The 22676-nt window shown below is 37.4% G+C and overlaps 1 protein-coding gene across 3 annotated transcripts in view; it reads right to left on the bottom strand.

The window, feature by feature from the left end:
• GKAP1 (G kinase anchoring protein 1) overlaps window positions 1-22676 on the bottom strand; it is an 88467-nt gene that overhangs the window by 12792 nt on the left and 52999 nt on the right. For 2 of the 3 annotated variants that reach the window (XM_082611959.1, XM_082611958.1), the window contains one exon: window positions 5956-6112. The exons of the other annotated variant lie outside the window; for it this stretch is intronic. In XM_082611959.1, coding sequence (XP_082468085.1) covers window positions 5956-6112 — 157 coding nt within the window. The remainder of the gene's footprint in view (window positions 1-5955; window positions 6113-22676) is intronic. 3 annotated transcript variants of the gene reach the window in all.

Genomic DNA, 22676 nt, shown 5'->3' with positions numbered 1-22676 from the left:
AAACTGAAAACTCTGAAATCACTAAAAATGATGATACAGAACCATAAAACACATCTGTATGATCCCAAAATTGTAATACTATATACAAAGAAAAAATCCTGGAAGGACATACACCAACATTTTAATAACTCTCTTAGAATTATTATGGAAGATTTTATTGTTTAAAAATTTCCTTTCATCAAAATTGTTTTATACTGAGTATATAATCATTGAATAATATAAAATAGTATTTTAATTAAAAAATAAAACCACTTAAGCATTAAAATAAACTCTTTATAATATTACTAGCTAACATCTTTGAATAGGAAAGCTCTTCTGAACATAGTATGAAAGGGAGAAAACAAAAAGGAAAAGATAGATTTAACTTGATGAAAAATCTCCAGAAACACTGAAACAAAATCAAAAGGTAAATGAAAAAAACTAGAAAAAACAGTTGCACCTATATGTAGGCATATGACCAATAAAAAATCAAAAAGTGTACAACCTCAGTAGTAAGCAATGTTATATCAAACTGGTATATTTAAATTTTTTCCTCAGTGTGGGTAACTGAAAGCAATTTAGCTATAAACATTATTATTTAATGTAAAAACATTACAGTTGACCCTTGGACAATGTTGGGGTTAGGGACGCCAACCCTCTGAGAAATCAAAAATACACAAAGTCGTATATAGTCAGCCTTCTGTATATGCGGCTCCTCCATCTGCAGATTCAACCAACCTCGACTGAAAAAAATCCATGTATAAGTAAACCCAAGCAGTTCAAACCTGTGTTGTTCAAGGGTCAATGTATTACTTAATGATCTGAATTGCTCACCATCTCTGTATTTAACTGAAAAGTGGTCCATGTAAGTTTCTACATTATTGGGGAAAAAGTGTAAATCCATAGAAAAGTAGGACCACAACAAAGTATCAATGGTAGTTTTCTCCAAGTGAATGAGATTAGGGTCAATTCTTTTCCACTGCATCTGCAAATTGGGCATCATAAAGGTGCCTATCAACTTCACAGTAAACTGTGAGAACTGAATGAAATAATCATTTTAAGTACTTAATAGAATATCTGGCAAATATATACTAAGCCCTCAAATATTTTTTGCCAGTATTAAAATTTCTTCACTTCTTATTAGTTATTTCCAGAATTTCTACAACAAATATCACTTTTTAAAACAGAAAATCATATTGTTTTAATGTATACCCATTTTTATGAAGTCCTATATTTCATTAAATAAATTTTAAACTTATCTTCTAAGTAGAAGACATTATACTAAGATGAAGATAAAAGGGTGTATAAGTCTATGTCCACAAGGGATTTGTAATCTATTAAGAATAATAACAAATAAAAATGTGCTGTGTGAAATGTGCCATAAGAAAAACAAAATGTTATGGGGTATAGAAAAAGAAGGAAAGATCATATCCAGGTTTTCTGTGTTTGGGATTGGGATAGGGCAATGAGAGAGCTTCAGGGAGGAGATGGCATGTGAAATGAACCTTGAGCAAAGCTGGAAAGGATCCAGCGCTGTGATAGGAGTGCTCTGCTCTAGCTAGGAGAAAAAACTGGAAAGAGTACAGCTGAAGTTACTTAGGCCGAAGCTACACTGTAGAACAATGCTTTCAAACTTACTTGACAGTGACCCATGTTAAGGAATGTTTTATATCATGACCCAGAATGCACATACATGTCAGTGTATGTACGTATATTTGTATGTTATATACATATATATATACACAGAAACAAATTTCATAAAATACGAACAGATGTCATATACACTGATAACTTTTTTTTTTGGTTAGTGCTGGTAGCAATCTACTAAATTGATTTCAGGACTGGTTAAATGGGTTGAGACTCTCAGTTTGAAAAGCTTGAGGGCTTTAAATGTCAGGTCAAGGACATTTGCACTTGATTCAACAGACACTGAAGCTTAGGGACATGGTGTGGCAGGATGGAAGTCTTGCTTTTCAAAAAGTCATCTGTTGGGACTTCCCTGGCAGTCCAGTGGTTAAGACTCCACACTTCCAGTGCAGGGGGCACAGGTTCGATCCCTGCTCAGGGAACTAAGATCCCATGTGCCATGTGGTGCGGCCAAAAAAAATTTTTTTAAAGTCATCTGTTAGCAATGTATAAGATAAATTACCTAGAACTAGAAGGCAGGAGGCAGAAAGACTTATTAGGTTACTGAAATAATACCAGTAAAAGATAATGAGAGCCTAAACTAGAGAAATGTTAATAAGAATGGAAGAGAAGATAGATCTGAGAACTATTTCAAAGATTAAAAACTCCCAAACCTTGAAAAACAGAAAAGTGAAACAGGAGGTTCAGAGTCTGAATATCTGGATAAAATGATAAAACCAAAAACAGAAATGATGAAGTCAAGCCAAATTCTTGGTTTGGAGAGTAAATGATGACCTCGAGTTTGGACATAGTAAGTATAAGGTATTCACAGAACAAGAGAGTGAAATATGCCACAAAGACAATTGATAAAATAGAGCCCCGAAGGCCATTAGAGGGAATGCCAGTGAAGCTGTGGAAAAGTTAGTAAACTCATATCCTGCTGCAATAAGACAATGTTGGTAACACATCAAAAGCAACACAGATGTTTATTTTTAAGAATGTATTCCAAGGAGAAATTCATCAAAAAATTAAATATATGAATATATTCAGTGAATATCAAGTGACCAATTCTAAACAACCTAAATGTTCAATATTAGGGTAATGACCTTAAACAAATTACAGCATGTTGATTTGACAGACTATAACCATGGTTTACATAAGGGGCTACCAAAAACTATAGTCCTTATCATTAGCTATTTTTTAAATACCTATACATGTGGCATTTTCCTAGAAAAGTACTATTTAAAAATGAAACCAAATGTTAAGACTGGTTGAACTAGGATGGATTTATTTTTCACCTTTAAAAATTTCTGGTATATTAATGTACAGTTTAAAAGAATTTTAACCTTTGCAAAAAGAAGGGCTTTCTTTCTCTGAAAAAGGAGTGCAAGGGGGAGAGGAAGGAGGTAGATAAAAAGATTATTTTTAATGGCCTCAATCTTTCTTTTTTCCCCACTACACTCAATGACATGACAAAAATCCTAATTTTTTTAATGATGAAAAGTTTTGCACGTGCAAAATAATATATAAAGGAATGACACAAGTAAGGTAAAAAAAATAAACCAATATGCAGATTGTGTGAACATTACCAGTATTTTGGCATCCCCCATGTGCCTCTCCCCAATACATCCCTTCCCCCCCAAAAAATATCCACTATTATGAATTTTGTGTTTGTTATTCTCTTCCTTTGTTAGTCTTTTAGAACAATATCCCTGAGTAATATATTAAATTTTCTATTTTTTGAAATTTATAAAAATGGCATCAAACTATTACTATTTGGTGACCTGCTTTTTTCATTAAAGATTATGTTTTTGATTTTCATCCATGTTGCTATGTATTGCTGTAGATCATTCATTTCTCCTACTGATTTTGTTGTCACAAACAACTGAGTTTGAATCATTCTTGTTGAAGATGTCTTCAGGGTTTAATCTAACATAGAATTTCTAAAACACAGTCTCCCCATCATCTTCAACTTTAAAAGTGAATGCCAAATTGTTCTCCAAAATGGTCATACCAAATTACATTACGACTAGTAATTTGTTACTGTTGTTCTACATCCTTACCATATGGAATACTGTCCAATTCCTATCACTAGTCTTCACCTTCCTTCAGTTTTTCCTAGGCACTGCAGTGAAATTAGTATTACCATGTAGAACTTAGTCCTCTGCTCAAAAACTTTCAAAAATTCTTTATTATCTCCTGACTAAATCATAAATCAGGCTTTTAAGTCCTCCACAATCCCTCCAAACCCACTGTGCCAAATTTATACTATGGTCCTCTTTGAATTTTGTCTTAATTAAACTAGTTTATTCTTTACTGCCTCCATTCTTTTACTCTGACATTCCAGTTTCTTCTCCCTCACTTCTTCACGTTCAAATTCTACTGTCCCTTAAATTCCAATTCAAAAGCTATTTTCCAACTTCCCTGGTGGTCCAGTGGTTAAGACTCCACTCTCCCAATGCAGGGGGCCCAGGTTCGACCCCTGGTGAGGGAAATAGATCCTGCATGCTGCAACTAAGAGTCTACATGCCACAACTAAAAGAGCCCACATGCTGCAACTAAAGATCGCACATGCTGCAACTAAGATCCCACACGCCACAACTAAGACCTGGCACAGCCAAATAAATAAATAAATAAAACCCCACAAAAACCAAAAGCTATTTTCTCCTAAGAAAGCCATCTCTCATCTCCATTCCTATGAATTACCTTTTCTGGATCTACCACTTTCCACCTTGTACAAAAACAATCATCAAGTGTATGCTGTGTACAACATGCTCTGCTAAACATTTTACATCATAATCGCTAATTTTCATAATAACAGTGCATGAAAGGCAGGTAATTTCATTCCAGTGTAACACAGCTGATAAGCTGCAGTGCTATATTTTGTGTTATTAGGTTTGATTTCAAAGACTGTTCTCTTTCTACTATACTGCACTGTCACTTTGGTTTTAAAATATCATTAACATTACTTAATAATTTAATTAAACTTATGTGTACCCAACTTTGCCCTGAAACATCTATTTGCTCAAGTATATTAATATCATTCTTACTATCCAACAATGATCTGAGATGACTTAGAAAAATAAGAAGATACGAACCACAACGGGGAAAATCATAATCAATGTAAAAAGGGGAAACAAATATGCTAACTATAAATGTTAACACAGTTGCTTGCACTGTACATAAAATTTGACAGTCAAGACAAGACAGGAAAACACAAAATTTAATTCAATGCCAGAAAGGAAGAAGCTCACAAGTACCTCAGGGCAGGCAAGGATTTCCCATACTAAGTTGAAAATAGATTTTCATGTGGTATAGTGTTTTTATAAAGCAATATTATTGCTGCATTGGAGTGACAAGTTCGTAAGAGTCTGGCTTCTTTTGTGTCCTATATAACACAACACAGCAAGTGTTTAATTTGTTGAATGACTGACCATTAAGTATTGGAGGTCAATATAAGGTAAAGAACAGATTCACAGTTTAAGAGGAAGTAAAAGAGAAGACTGGTGGTTGTGGTGAGAAAAATAAACGCAGACTTAGAGGTCTCTATAGGATAAGATCTTTTCTTTCTTTCTGTATTTCTCCAAACAATATTTTAAAATGTGAATACCATTCTTAGCTTGTGAGCCTTACAAAAACAGACTGCTGACCAGCCATAGTTTGCAACCCCTGGTCTGCAGGATAAAATTCTAACTTCTTAGTTTCACATAAAAAGACCTTTATAATCTAAATACAATCTATTTCTCTAGTCATGTTATCCCACACTCACTTAAGTCTATACTTCTTAGATGCAGAATTTTTCAGTTTCCTGAATATTCAGTCTAAGGCTTTTCATAGCTCTGGGCTATTGCTCTTGCAGCTCCCTTAGGTTTTCTCCATTTCTCAGTTTATACAGTTATTCACCATTCAAAATCCATCCCAAATGTCACTTCTTTATATACCTTTCCCAATTCACCCAAGGAGTGATCTATTACCTTTTCTATTCAAAAACCTCTTTTATATTGTTCGTATCTCTCTTAAAGCCTTCATCATGCTGAATGATATTTTTACAGTCTCCCTCCTCCTATCCCCACTACTCTGTCCAAGGCATGGATGGTCTTATCTATCTTGATATTCCCACTCCCCTACATTGATGCCTAACAATACCTAGCGTTATAGTACATGCTCAATAAATATTCATCAACTAAAGAAGTACTTCATACTTTTTAATATAAGTACCTATGTGTAATAATGACTAAGATAAAATCCTAAAACTGTAACTTTATACAATCATAATTGGGTTCCACTGCTTAGGTTTTTTAAAAAAGAAAAATAATTTCACTGTGATTTTAAGAGAATTTTCTATTTTACATGCCTGGTTGTGTTCATGAGCTGTGCAATTATCTGTTCCATTATATTCTGTAAGCTGTTCTCTTCTTTTTTCTCTAATAAGAATTTTATGAACATCATCTTCCAGTCTATTGAAGAATCCTCCATCATGTGATAAAGTCTGAGAAGAACTCAATTCCTGTCAAAAATGAATTAAGATTTACTATCAATCAACACAAAAGTGCATGCATTTAATAAACCTGGTCAGCCACTAGGATAGAGAATGAAAAAAAAAATAACATAGAGACAATCAACCATCTGATTCTTCTCTATCTCCAGAATATAACCAGTAGAGATACATGTGCAAATGTCCTTTTCTTTACTTCATATTTTTTGAGTTGGGTATTGCTTGATTTTTAAATTATTTTTTATCCATATACCATACAATTCACCCATTTAATTTGCACATTTAAATGATTTTTAATATATTCACAGAGTTGTACAACCATAACCCATTTATAAAGTTACATCAGCCCCAAAAGAAACCCAGAACTTATTAGCATCATTCCCCATTCCCTCCTAATCCCTCCCCTCAGATGTTCCCTAGGCAACACCAATCTACTTTCTGTCTGTATAGATTTGGCTATTCTGGACATCTAATATAAATGGAATCATACTGTATAAGGTCTTTTGTGACTGGCTTCTTTCACTTTGTAAAATGTTTTCAAGATTCATCCATATTATAACATCTATCAGCACGTCAATCCTTATTGCCAAATAATATCCCACTGATGGATACACCATATTTTATTTCTCAATTCATCAGCTGATGGACATTTGAGCTGTTTCTACCTTTTGGTTATTATGAATAATGCTCCGGTAAACATTCATGCAACAAGGTCTTGTGTGGACATGTTTTCAGTTCTCTTGGGTATATACCTGGAAGTAGAATTGCTGGGACATATGGTAACTCTATGTGTAACCTTTTGAAAAATTGCCAAATAGTTTTCCAAAGTGACCATACTATTTTACAACCTGTCAACGTATTCAGTGTATGAGGCTTCTAATTTCTCCACATTCTCACCAACACTTGTTATTATACATCTTTTCAAATTATAAACACCCTAGTGGGTGCGAAGTGGGTGTGAATGAGATTCATTGTGGTTTTCAATTGCATTTACCTGATGTCTAATGGTGCTAAGCATCTTTTCATGTGCTTACTGGACATTTGTATATCTTTGTGAAAAAACATTTATTCAGATAGCTTGCCCAAATTTTTGTTGTTTTTTTGTTTTTTAAACTACATGTGAATTTATTATTAAAAAAAATTTTTTTGGCCGCGCCACACAGCACATGCAATCTTAGTTCCCCAACCAGGGATCGAACCTGTACCCCCTGCATTGGAAGCATGAAGTCTTAACCACTGGACCGCCAGGGAAGTCCACTTTGCCCAATTTTTAATTAGGTTACTTTTTATTTTTGAGTTGTAGGAGTTCTTTAGAAATTCTAGAAACAAGTCTCTTATCAAATACATGATTTGCAAATATTTTCTCCCATTCTGTGGGTTGTCTTTTCACATTCTTGACAGTATCCTTAGTATCACAAAGGTTTTAATCTTGACAAAGTCCAATTTATCCAAGAAATCACTGCCTAACTCAGGGTCATCAAGATTTACTCCTATATTTTCTTCTAAGAGCTTTATAGTTTTAGTTCTTACATTTAAGTTTATAAGCCATTTTGAGTTATTTTTTGCATATGGTGTGAGAAGGGGTCCAAGTTCATTCTTTTACATGTGGCTATCCAGCATCATTTGTTAAAAGATTATTCTTTTCCCATTGAATTGTCTTGGCACCCGTGTCCAAAATCAACTGAACATAAATATAAAGGCTTCTTTCTGGACTCTCAATTTTATTCTTTCAACCTATATGTCTACCCTTATGCCATAACACACTGCCTTAACTACTCTAGCCTTGTATTGCTCAAACTTTTACAGTATATTTAAAAACAATTTTTACATAAATTCTACACACAAATGATAAGGAGATAAGACTGTATCACAATCTACTCAATTATGTAAAGTTAGAGATTTTATATGTTTTCCAAGAAAAGTATCATTTCCTTTCCAACTTCCTGTCGCAAGACAGAGACTGAGGAAAATGTTCCTCTCACTCTCATAGCTTTTCCCTATGTCCCACATTCTTGAGCTTTAATATTCCCGATTTTACCCATTTCAACTGTATTTGTCAGCAAATGACCCAACAGTTCAATGACTGTTCATCCTTTTCCTTTCACCTTGTCTTAGAAAGTGTTTGAAAGAAAAAAAAAGTGTGTATCAGTGCTTAATATACAAATAATATTTAAAATGTTTGTAGAGCACTTTATATTTTGCAAAGCAGTTACAGAAACATCCCTTTAGTTGAATCTCAGTAAGACTGTAAGAAATTGATAGAGCAAGAATATTTTCCCCACAAAGTAATCATAGTCACAGGAAAGTTAAATAACTTGCTCATGAGTGATTCTACTGCCAAGTGCTACAGCTATAACTCAAAGTCTACTGCTTCATAAAATACTCCCAGTATATTCTGATAAGACTTCATTTTAAAGCAATGAATACAACAATGCTTAAAATACTGCTGAGCTTCTATGGAAGGTATAGCATGATGATGGCAACTAATGACCTCTGGATTTCACTACTTTAAATAGTGCAGTTCCAACTAATGTCCTCTGTTTTGGGGGGTTTTTTTTCAGTACGCGGGCTTCTCACTGTTGTGGCCTCTCTCGTTGTGGAGCACAGGCTCCGGACGCGCAGGCTCAGCGGCCATGGCTCACAGGCCCAGCCGCTCCGCGGCATGTGGGATCTTCCTGGACCGGCGCACGAACCCGTGTCCCCTGCATCGGCAGGCAGACTCTCAACCACTGCGCCACCAGGGAAGCCCTGTCCTCTGTTTTTTTATAGCTGCTACCATTACCAGCATGCCTATCCCAAAGGGTATTCTGTCCTTGATATTTTTTCTTTAGTGAGGCATAAAATTTCTTTTCAGCCTAAGGATAGAAGTTTTCAAAAAATACCTTGACAGGAAACTACAGAGAAATGAAACAAAAATGAACCAACAAGGCCCCTCTCCCCCAACACACACACCTCAACAGAAAAAAGATTAAAATGCACCAAGTGTTAAGAACACAGATTCTTTAATAAGTCTAGCCAATTCAATTTCAATTTAACAAATTCTGAGCACCTATTATGTGCCAGGAATATAATGAAAAAAACAGTACGGTGTTTGTGTAAGTATAGCCTTATAGATCACTGGAACATAATTAGGAGACTAGACATAAGCCTTCACATTTATGGTCAATTTATTTTTTTATGAAGGTGTCAAGTTACTTCATTAAAGAAACAATACTGTTTTCAACAAATGGTGCTGGGAGAACTGGATATAAACATGGCAAAAGTGTATTTGAACTCTTTCTTCACACTATGCACAAAAATTAACTCAAAATCAGATCATGGAGAAGATTCTGTGAAGATGGCAGAGTAGCAAGCACCAGGAACCTGTGTCCTCACACAGACAATAACCGCACTGGCAGAATCTGTCTGATTTTGGAACAACTATTTTGGAACTCTGAAGTCTGTTGAAGGCTTGAAACTTCCAGGGAAACTCTTGGATGGTAAACTGCAGTAAATTTTGGTCAATTTCAGCTCTTAGCACAGTAGCAACTACCCATCCACCACCCTCAGTGATGTGGCAGGCAGCTGTGTACATGTTCCTGGAGCAGCTTGTACACAGCTTATGGGAGCCAGGGTGGGCAGCAAGGAGCCTCTCCTCCAAATAATGGGGATCTGTGTTCTGGTCACTAATTGCCGCTTCTGATTACAGAGGTGCAGACCAAGAGACAAAGAGGCAGGCAGCCCTTGCTGCTGTACCTCCCCTCATTGTTGCAAGCCCCTCCCCCTCTAGCTGAAGTAACTTCCAGTGGATTTAAAGAACTAGTGCCCTTCTCCTCCCCCTTCATATTTTGCTTTTCCACTTTTGAGAGCCAGACTTTAAAAAATAGGCCATTCATAGGCTTCCCTGGTAGCACAGTGGTTAAGAATCCACCTGCCAATGCAGGAGACACAGGTTTGAGCCCTGGTCTGGGAAGATCCCACATGCCACAGAGCAACTAAGCCTGTAAGCCACAACTATTGAGCCTGTGCTCTACAGCCTGCGAGCCACAACTACCAAAGCTGCAGGCCACAACTACTGAAGCCCACGCATCTAGAGCCCATGCTCTGCAACAAGAGAAACCACTGCAGTGAGAAGCCTGTACACCTCAACAAAGAGTAGCCCCCTGCTTGCCACAACTAGAAAAAGCCTGCACGCGGCAACAAAGACCCAACGCAGCCAAAATTAAATAAATAACAAATTAAAAATATATATTAATGTTTGAAAAAATAAAATAAAGACCAGCTTATTAAAAAAAAATAGGCCATTCAAAAACAACTGCCTATAAGGGGAAGATTAGAAAGTGACTATGAATGCCCAAGGAAAGGCTATGAAACGACCTAAGATATTAAGTTTATGACAATCAAAAAACAACACAAACAAACCCCAAAACAGTAATAAAAAACACCAATCCCTGAAGCAGGAGGAGAATCTGATTTCCAGAGTTACCATATTACTAGGCTCAAATATCTCATATTCAACAAAAAATCACAAGGCATACAAAGAAACAGGAAAGTATAACCCATGGAAAGTAAAAAGAAATCAATAGAAACTGTTCCTGAAAAAGACTTATTTATGGCAGTTGTATTAGACAAAGACTTTAAAACAACTCAACTGTCTTAAAGATGCTCAAAGATTTAAAGGAAGATGGGGAGAAAATCAAGAAAATAATGTGTGGACAAAATGGAAATGTAATTAGGGATTAAAAAAAGAAACCTAAAGAGATGCCAAAAGGAAATTCTGGAGCTAAAAAGTACAATAACTGAAACAACACATTCACTAGAGTGACTGAAAGGCAGAGTTGAGCAGGCAGAAGAAAGAATCAGTAAACTTAAAGACAGGACAACAGAGATGCAGCAAAAGCAGTTCTAAGAGGGAAGTTTATAGCAATACAATCCCACCTTAAACAGGAAACATCTCGAGTAAACAACCTTGAACCTAAAGCAATTAGAGAAAGAAGAACAAAAATCCCCCAAAGTTAGGAGAAGGAAAGAAATCATAAGGATGAGATCAGAAATAAATGAAAAAGAAATGAAGGAAACGATAGCAAAGATCAATAAAACTAAAAGCTGGTTCTTTGAGAAGATAAACAAAATTGATAAACCATTAGCCAGACTTGTCAAGAAAAAAAGGGAGAAGATTCAGATCAACAGAATTAGAAGTGAAAAAGGAGAAGTAACAACTGACACTGCAGAAATACAAAAGATCATGAGAGATTACTACAAGAAACTCTATGCCAATAAAATGGACAACCTGGAAGAAATGGACAAATTCATAGAAATGCACAACCTGACAAGATTGAATCAGGAAGAAATAGAAAATATGAACAGACCAATTGCAAGCACTGAAATTGAAACTGTGATTAAAAATCTTCCAACAAACAAAAGCCCAGGACTAGATGGCTTCACAGGCAAATTCTATTAAACATTTAGAGAAGAGCTAACACCTATCCTTCTCAAACGCTTCCAAAATATAGCAGAGGGAAGAACACTCCCAAACTCATTCTACAAGGCCACCATCACCTTGATACCAAAACCAGACAAGGATGTCACAAAGAAAGAAAACTACAGGCCAATATCACTGATGAACATAGATGCAAAAATCCTCAACAAAATACTAGCAAACAGAATCCAACAGCACATTAAAAGGATCATACACCATGATCAAGTGGGGTTTATTCCAGGAATGCAAGAATTCTTCAATATATGCAAATCAATCAATGTGATATACCATATTAACAAGTTGAAGGAGAAAAACCACATGATCATCTCAATCGATGCAGAGAAAGCTTTCGACAAAATTCAACACCCATTTATGATAAAAAACCCTGCAGAAAGAATGCATAGAGGGAACTTTCCTCAACATAAGGCCATATATGACAAACCCACAGCCAACATCGTCCTCAATGGGGAAAAACTGATACCATTTCCACTAAGATCAGGAACAAGACAAGGCTGCCCACTCTCACCACTCTTATTCAACTTCGTTTTGGAAGTTTTAGCCACAGCAATCAGAGAAGAAAAGGAAATAAAAGGAATCCAAAATGGAAAAGAAGAAGTAAAGCTGTCACTGTTTGCACATGACATGATACTATACATAGAGAATCCTAAAGATGCTACCAGAAAACTACTAGAGCTAATCAATGAATTTGGTAAAGTAGCAGGATACAAAATTAATGCACAGAAATCTCTGGCATTCCTGTACACTAGTGATGAAAAATCTGAAAGTTAAATCAAGGAAACACTCCCATTTACCACTGCAACAAAAAGAATAAAATATCTAGGAATAAAGCTACCTAAGGAGACAAAAGACCTGTATGCAGAAAATTATAAGACACTGATGAAAGAAATTAAAGATGATACAAATAGATGGAGAGATATACCATGCTCCTGGATTGGAAGAATCAATATTGTGAAAATGATTCTACTACCCAAAGCAATCTACAGATTCAATGCAATCCCTATCAAACTACAACTGGCATTTTTCACAGAACTAGAACAAAAAATTTCAACATTTGTTTGGAAAAACAAAAGACTCCGTATAGCCAAAGCAATCTTGAGAACGAAAAATGGAGCTGGAGGAATCAGGCTCCCTGACTTCAGACTATACTACAAAGCTACAGTAATCAAGACAGTATGGTACTGGCACAAAAACAGAAAGATAGATCAATGGAACAGGATAGAAAGCCCAGAGATAAACCCACGCACATATGGTCAACTTATCTTTGATAAAGGAGGCAGGAATATACAGTGGAGAAAGGACAGCCTCTTCAATAAGTGGTGCTGGGAAAACTAGACAGGTACATGTAAAACTATGAGAATAGATCACTCCCTAACACCATACATAAAAATAAGCTCAAAATGGATTAAAAAACTAAATGTAAGGCCACACACTATCAAACTCTTAGTGGAAAACATAGGCAGAACACTCTATGACATAAATCACAGCAAGATTCTTTTTGACCCATGTCCTAGAGAAATGGAAATAAAAACAAAAATAAACAAATGGGACCTAATGAAACTTCAAAGCTTTTGCACAACAAAGGAAACCATAAACAAGACCAAAAGACAACCCTCAGAATGGGAGAAAATATTTGCAAATGAAGCAACTGACAAAGGATTAATCTCCAAAATTTATAAGCAGCTCATGCAGCTCAATAGCAAAAAAACAAACAACCCAATCCAAAAATGGGCAGAAGACCTAAATAGACATTTCTCCACAGAAGATATACAGACTGCCAACAAACCCATAAAAGAATACTCAATACCATTAATCATTAGAGAAATGCAAATCAAAACTACAATGAGATATCATCTCACATCAGTCAGAATGGCCATCATGAAAAAATCTACAAACAATAAATGCTGGAGAGGGTGTGGAGAAAAGGGAACACTCTTGCACTGCTGGTGGGAATGTGAATTGGTACAGCCACTGTGGAGAACAGTATGGAGGTTCCTTAAAAAACTACAAATAGAACTACCATATGACCCAGCAATCCCACTACTAGGCATATACCCTGAGAACACCATAATTCAAAAAGAGACATGTACCAAAATGTTCATTGCAGCTCTATTTACAATAGCTCGGAGACGGAAACAACCTAAGTGTCCATCATCGGATGAATGGATAAAGAAGATGTGGCACATATATACAATGGAATATTACTCAGCCATAAAAAGAAACGAAACTGAGCTATTTGTAATGAGGTGGATAGACCTAGAGTCTGTCATACAGAGTGAAGTAAGTCAGAAAGAGAAAAACAAATACCGTATGCTCACACATATATATGGAATCTAAAAAAAGTTTCTGAAGAACCTAGGGCCAGGACAGCAATAAAGATGCAGATGTACAGAATGGACTTGAGGATATGGGGAGGGGGAAGGGTAAGCTGGGATGAAGTGAGAGAGTGGCATGGACATATATACACTACCAAACGTAAAATAAATAGCTAGTGGGAAGCAGTGCATAGCACAGGGAGATCAGCTTGGTGCTTTGTGTCCACCTAGAGGGGTGGGATAGGGAGGGTGGGAGGGAAGGAGACGCAAGAGGGAAGGGATATGGGAACAGATGTATATGTATAACTGATTCACTTTGTTATAAAGCAGAAACTGAAAAAAAAAGATAGGACAACAGAAATTATCTAGGCTGAAGAACAGAAAGAAAAAAAGATTGAAGAAAAGCAAACAGAGCCTAACGGAGCTGTGGGACACCATCAAGCACTCCAACATACAAATTGTGGGAGTCTTAGAAGAAGAAAAGAGATAGAAAGGGGCAGAGAGAATATCTGAAGAAATAATGGCTAAAAACTTCCCAAATCTGACGAAAGACATGACTATAAACATCCAAGAAGCTTAAAGAACTCCAAGTAAGATGGACTCAAAAAGACCCACAGCAAGTCACATTATAATAAATTTTCAAAAGACAATGACAAGGGGCTTCCCCAGTGGCCCAGTGGTAAAGAATCCCCCTTCCACTGCAGGGGATGCAGGTTCAATCCCTGGTTGGGGGAACTAAGATACCACATGCTGTGGGGCAATTAAGCCCACGCACCACAACTACTGAGCCCATGCACCTTAACTAGAGAGAGTTCACGTGCCATAAAATACAGAGCCCACATGATCTGGAGCCTGCACACCACAACTACAGAGCCAACGTGCTCTAGAGCCCATGCGCCACAACTAGAGAGAAAAAACCCGCATGCCACAACTAGAGAGAAGCCCGCGCACTGCAACGAAGACCTGACACAGCCAATTAAAAAAAAAAAAAAAGACAATGACAAAATAAAATCATAAAAGCAGCAAAAGGAAGCAAATCATCATATACAAGGAATCCTCTGTAAGATCATAAGCAGTTTTCTCATCAGAAACTTTGAAGGCCAGAAGACAATGGGCTGAAATATTAAAAATACTAAAAGAAAAAAACCTTTCAACCAAGAATGTTATATGTGGCAAAACTCTCTTCAAAAGTGAGTGATAAATCAAGACATTCCCAGAAAAACAAAATCTGAGGGAGTTTGTGACCACTAGTCCTGCCCTGCAAGAAATACTCACGGTAGTGCTGGGAAGGTAAAAAAAACGAACATTAGACAGTAACTCAAAGCCACGTGGGGAAATAAACATCTCAGTAAAGGGTAATTATAAAAGCAAGTATTATTGTAACAATGGCATGTGACTGTACTTTTTGTTTTCTACATGATTTAAGAGACTAATATGTTTAAAGGAACAAAAACAATTATTACTGTAAATGCTAACATTAACATAACTTTGATTTGTAACTCCAAATCTTGTTTTCTACATAACTTGAAAGACTAATGCACTTAAAATAATTATCAGTTTATGTTTTGGGGCATGCAATGCATAAAGATGTAATTTTGTGACATCAGCAACTGAAAGGGAAGAGTGGTCAAGATGGCAGAGTACAGAGACCAAGAGCTCACCTCCTCTCACAGGCACACCAACTTCACAACTATCTGCAGAACAACCACTGATGAAGAAGACTACAACCTACAAGGAAAGATCTTCTACAACTAAAGACATAATGAGATGGGTGGGAGGGGTGGACTCGTGACATAGTCAAAACCCATACCCCCCAGGTGGGCAACCCAAAAACTGGAGAATAACTACACTGCAAAACTTCTCCCACAGGAATGATAATTCTGAGCCCCATGTCAGGCCCCCCAGCCCAGGGGTCCAGCACTGTGAAGACAAGCCCCCAGAGCATTCAGCTTTGAAGGTCAGTGGGGCTTAACTCCAGGAGCCCCACAGGACTGGGGGTGATAGAGACTTCACTCTTAAAGGTTGCAAACAAAATCTCATGCACACCAGGGCCCAGGGCAAAAGCAGTAATTTGACTGGAGTATATCTACCTGCTGGTCTTGGAGAGTCTCCTGGAAAGGTGAGGGGTGGATGCAGTTCACCCTGGGGACACAGACACTGGTGACAGACATACTGGGGAACATTCAGCTGTGTGAACACTGCTATGGGGGCTGACATCTGGGCTTATTAGCTCCAAGACCTGGCACCACCCAAGAGCCTGCAGGCTACAGTGCTAGGACACCTCAGGCCAAACAACTAATTGGGCAGGGACACAGCCCCTGGCATCAACAAACAGGCTGCCTGAAGACTTCCTGAGCCCACAGCTGACTCTAAACATGCCCCTAGATATGGCCCTTCCCACCAGAGGGCCGAGACCCAGCTCCACTCACCAGTGGCCAGGCATCGGCCCCTCCCACCAGCAAGCCTGCACAAGCTCTAGATTAGCCTCACCCACTGCGGGAAGACACCAGAAGTAAGAAAACTACGATCCTGCAATGCAGGCCAGACCCAACCCTGGGACCAGCCAGGCCCTGATCCTGCCCACTAGCTGGCCAAAGCAACCTCTGGGACACCATGGACCCAAAAACTGTATCAGGAATTGCCTCCCGCAAACAATCTGAAATGAGCTCTGAGATCCCTGGGACCTACAGCCAGACTCTAGGACAAGCTCTGCCTGCCAGTATCCCAGCACTAACCACAGGATCTGGCAATGGTGGACTGGCAACAGCCACAGAGTATTCAGGACCCTGACTCTGCCCACCAGTAAGCCAGTATTAGCCCCCGGGCTCCCTAGGACTCTGCATCCAATCCAGTCACTTTATGACCAGGCCCTGCTAAACAGCAGCCAACAGCATCTGCACAAGGCAGGGCCTAGCAGCTGAGCAGACTAGGGGCCAATCAAGGCTACCAGACTGCTCACATAGTGAGCCTGCTGCAAAAGAAGGACCACACAGCTCTCTTAGTGGGAAGCCCTAGAGCACACAGCTTGGGTGCCAAGAGGAGAGTGCACAGTGGGGACACACGGGATGCTTCATACAGAAGGCCACTTCTCCTAGGTCAAGAATCAGAGCTGACCGATCACATATACAGAGATGAATAGCAACATAGACAAAATGAGGCAGCAGAGGAATATGTTCCAGACAAAGGAACAAAATAAAACCCCAGAAGAACTAAGTGAACTGAAGATAGGTAATCTACCCGAGAAAGAGTTCAAAGTAAGGATCATAAAGAAGATCCAAGAACTCAGGAGGAGAATGGACGCACAGAGCAAGAAGTCAGAAGTTTTTAACAAACAGCTACAAAACCATAAAGAACAACCAAAGAAAGATGAAGAATACAATAACTGAAATGAAAAATACACTAGAATGACTCAATAGTAAACTAAATACTTCAGAAGAATGGATCAGTGAAATCACTGCCACTGAACAGCAAAAAAGAAAAAAGAATGAAAAGAAATGAAGACAGTTTAAGAGACCTCCCAGACAACATCAAAAGCACTAATATTCACATTACAGGGGTCCCAGAAGAAGAAGAGAGAAAGGGCCCGAGAAAATATCTGAAGAGATAATAGCTAAAAAACTCCCCTGAAAAGTAAACAGTCACCCAAGTCCAGGAAGCACAGAGAGTCTCATACAAGATTAACCCAAAGAGGAATACACCAAGATAAACTGTAATTAAAATGACAAAAATTAAAGATAAAGAGAGTATACTAACAGCAGCAAAGGAAAAGCAAAAAATAACATACAAGTGAACTCCCATAAGGTTATCAGCTGATTTTTCAGCAGAAACTCTGCAGGACAGAAGGGAGTAGCATGATATATTTAAGGTGATGAAAAGGAAAAACCTACAACCAAAATACTCTACCCAGCAAGGCTCTCATTCAGATTTGACAGAGAAATCAAAGGCTTTACAGACCAACAAAAACTGAAGGAATTCCGTACCACCAAACCAGCTTTACAACAAACATTAAAGGAACTTATCTAGGCAAAAATGAAAAGGCCACAACTAGAAACAAGAAAATTACAGAATGAAAAGGCTCACTGGTAAAGGCAAACATACGATAAAGGTAAGAAATCATCCACACACCAAGCATGTAGGGAGATTTAAAGACAAAAGTAGTAAAATCATCTGTATCCACAATAAGCAGTTAAGGAATGTGCAAAACAATTAGACATAAAATATGATATAAAAAACAGTAATCATGAGGGGAGGAGAATACAAATGCAAGGTATTTAAAAGACATTTGAAATTAATGGTTAAGCTACTTAAAACAATCACGTATATACAAACACTGCTATACAAAAACCTTGCGGTAAACACCAACCAAAAATCTATGACAGATATACACACAAATAAGAAAAAGGAATACAAATACTAAATATAAAGTCATCAAATCACAAGAGAAGAGAACAGAAGGGGGAAAATACCTACAAAAACAAATCCAAAACAATTAACAAAATGGCAATAAGAACATACATATTGATAATTACCTTAAATGTAAACGGATAAAATGTTCCAACCAAAAGACATACACTTCCTGAACACATACAAAAACAAGACCCATATATATGCTGTCTATAAGAGACCCACTTCAGATCTCAAGACACAAACAGACTGAAAGTGAGGAAATGGAAAAAGGTACTCCATACTAATGCAAATCAAAAGAAAGTTGGAATAACAATATATCAGACAAAATAGACTTTAAAGACTGTTAAAAGAGACAAAGAAGGACACCACATAATGATCAAGGGATCAATCCAAGAGAAGATATAAAAATTGTAAACATTTATTCACCTAACATAGGAGGACCTCAATACATAAGGCAAACGCTAACAGCTATAAAAGGGGAAATCAACAGTAACACAATCATAGTAGGGGACTTTAACACCCCACTTTCACCAATGGACAAATCATCCAAAATTAAAATAAATAAGGAAACCCAAGCTTTAAATGATACATTAAATAAGAAAGACTTAATTGATATTTATAGGACATTCCATCCAAAAACAATAGAATACACTTAATTCTCCAGTGCTCATGGAACATTCTCCAGGATAGATTATATCTTCAGTCACAAATCAAGCCTTGGTAAATTTAAGAAAACTTAAATCGTATCAAGAATCTTTTCTGACCACAACACTATGAGACTAGATATCAATTACAGGAAAAAAACTGTAAAAAATACCAACACGTGGAGGCTAAACAATAGACTACTTAATAACCAAGAGATCACTGAAGAAATCAAAGAAGAAATCCAAAAATACCTAGAAACAAATGACAATGAAAACATAATGACCCAAAACCTGTGGGATGCAGCAAAGCAGTTCTAAGAGGGAAGTTTATAGCACTACAATCCTACTGCAAGAAACAAGAAAAATCTCAAATAAACCACCTAACCTTACACCTAAAGCAATTAGAGAAAGAAGAAAAAAAAAACCCCGAAGTTAGCAGAAGGAAAGAAATCATAAAGATCAGATCAGAAATAAATGAAAAAGAAATGAAGGAAACAATAGCAAAGATTAATAAAACTAAAAGCTGGTTCTTTGAGAAGATAAACAAAATTGATAAACCATTAGCCAGAATCATCAAGAAAAGAAAGGGAGAAGACTCAAATCAACAGAATTAGAAATGAAAAAGGAGAAGTAACAACTGACACTGATGAAATACAAAGGATCATGAGATGACTACAAGCAACTCTATGCCAATAAAATGGACAACCTGGAAGAAATGGACAAATTCTTAGAAAAGCACAACCTTCCGAGACTGAACCAGAAAAAACAGAAAATATGAACAGACCAATCACAAGCACTGAAATTGAAACTGTGATTAAAACTCTTCCAACAAACAAAAGCCCAGGACCAGATGGCTTCACAGGTGAATTCTACCAAACATTTAGAGAACAGCTAATACCTATCCTTCTCAAACTCTTCCAGAATATAGCAGAGGGAGAAACACTCCCAAACTCATTCTATGAGGCCAGCATCACCCTGACACTAAAACAAGACAAAGATGTCACAAAAAAAGAAAACTACAGGCCAATATCACTGATGAACATAGATGCAAAAATCCTCAACAAGATACTAGCAAACAGAATCCAACAGCACATTAAAAGGATCATACACCATGATCAACTTGGGTTTGTCCCAGGACTGCAAGGATTCTTCAATATATGCAAATCAATCAATGTGATACACCATATTAACAAACTGAAGTATAAAAACCATATGAAAATCAACAGATGCAGAAAAAGCTTTCGACAAAATTCAACACCCATTTATGAGAAAGACTCTCCAGAGGTAGGCATAGAGGGAACCTACTTCAACATAATAAAGGCCAAATATAACAAACCACAGCCAACATCATTCTCAATGGTGAAAAACTGAAACCCTTTCCGCTAAGATCAAGAAGAAGACAAGGTTGCCCACTCTCACCACTATTATTCAACACAGATTTGGAAGTTTTAGCCACAGCAATCAGAGAAGAAAAAGAAACAAATGGAATCTAAATCAGAAAAGAAGTAAAACTGTCACTGTTTGCCGATGACATGATACTATACCTAGAGAATCCTAAAGATGCTACCAGAAAACTACTAGAGCTAATCAATTAATTTAATGAAGTAGCAGGATATAACATTAATGCACAGAAATCTCTTGCATTCCGATACACTAATGATGAAAAATCTGAGAGAGAAATTAAGGAAACATTCCCATTTACTATTGCAACAAAAAGAATAAAACACCTAGGAATAAACCTACCTAAGGAGACAAAAGACTTGTATGCAGAAAACTATAAGACACTGATGAAAGAAATTAAAGATGACAGAAACAGATGGAGAGATAGACCATGTTCTTGGATTGGAAGAATCAACATTGTGAAAATGACTATACTACCCAAAGCAATCTACAGATTCAATGCAATCCCTATCAAACGACCAATGGCATATTTCACAGAACTAGAACAAAAAATTTCACAATATGTATGGAAACACAAAAGACCCTGAATAGCCAAAGCAATCTTGAGAAAGAAAAACGGAGCTGGAGGAATCAGGCTCCCAAAGAAGATATACAGACTGCCAACAAACACATGAAAGAATGCTCAACATCATTAATCATTAGAGAAATGCAAATCAAAGCTACAATGAGATATCATCTCACACCAGTCCAGAATGGCCATCATCAAAAAATCTAGAAACAATAAATGCTGGAGAGGGTGTGAAGAAAAGAGAACGCTCTTGCACTGCTGGTGGGAATGTGAATTGGTACAGCCACTATGGAGAACAATATGGAGGTTCCTTAAAAAACTACAAATAGGGGCCTCCCTGGTGGCGCAGTGGTGGAGAGTCCGCCTGCCATGCAGGGGATGCGGGTTCGTGCCCCGGTCTGGGAGGATCCCATATGCCGCGGAGCGGCTGAGCCCGTGAGCCATGGCCGCTGGGCCTGCGCGTCCGGAGCCTGTGCTCCGCAACGGGAGAGGCCACAACAGTGAGAGGCCCGCATACCGCAAAAAAAAAAAAAAAAAGAAGAAAAAAAAAAAAAAACTACAAATAGAACTACCATATGACCCAGCAATCCCACTACTGGGCATATACCCTGAGAACACCATAATTCAAAAAGAGCCATGTACCAAAATGTTCATTGCAGCTCTATTTACAATAGCTCGGAGATGGAAACAACCTAAATGTCCATCACTGGATGAATGGATAAAGAAGATGTAGCACATATATACAATGGAATATTACTCAGCCATAAAAAGAAACGAAATTGGGCTATTTGTAATGAGGTGGATAGACCTAGAGTCTGTCATACAGAGTGAAGTAAGTCAGAAAGAGAAAGACAAATACCGTATGCTAACACATATATATGGAATTTAAGAAAAAAAATGTCATAAAGAACTTTGGGGTAAGACAGGAATAAAGACACAGGCTTACTAGAGAATGGACTTGAGGATGTGGGGAGGGGTAAGGGTAAGCTGTGACTAAGCGAGAGAGAGGCATGGACATATATACACTACCAAACGTAAAATAGATAGCTAGTGGGAAGCAGCCGCATAGCACAGGGAGATCAGCTCGGTGCTTTGTGACCACCTAGAGGGGTGCAATAGGGAGGGTGGGAGGGAGGGAGATGCAAGAGGGAAGAGATATGGGGACATATGTATATGTATAACTGATTCACTTTGTTATAAAGCAGAAACTAACACACCACTGTAAAGCAATTATACTCCAATAAAGATGTAAAAAATAATAATAAAAAATAAAAATAAAAAAATAAACAAATGGGACCTAATGAAACTTAAAAGCTTTTGCACAGTAAAGGAAACCATAAACAGACGAAAAGACAACCCTCAGGATGGCAGAAAATATTTGCAAACAAAGCAACTGACGAAGTTGCTTCTATATATCCAAAATATACAACTCCAGCTCATGCAGTTCAACATCAAAAAAACAAACAACCCAATCCAAAAATGGGTGGAAGATTTAAATAGATATTTCTCCAAAGAAGATATACAGATTTCCAACAAACATACGAAAGGATGCTCAACATCACTAATCATTAGAGAAATGCAAATCAAAACTACAATGTGGTATCACCTCACACCAGTCAAAATGGCCATCATCAAAATATCTACAAACAATAAATGCTAGAGAGGGCGTGGAGAAAAGGGAACCCTCTTGCACTGTTGGTGGGAATGTAAATTAATACAGCCACTATGGAGAACAGTATGGAGGTGCCTTAAAAAACTAAAAATA

This window comes from Mesoplodon mirus (genome assembly GCF_964341445.2).
Source record: "Mesoplodon mirus genome assembly, chromosome: 1".
Lineage (NCBI taxonomy): Eukaryota > Metazoa > Chordata > Mammalia > Artiodactyla > Ziphiidae > Mesoplodon > Mesoplodon mirus.
Note: the sequence above shows the minus strand (reverse complement) of the source record. Positions and strands in the feature narration are given on the sequence as shown.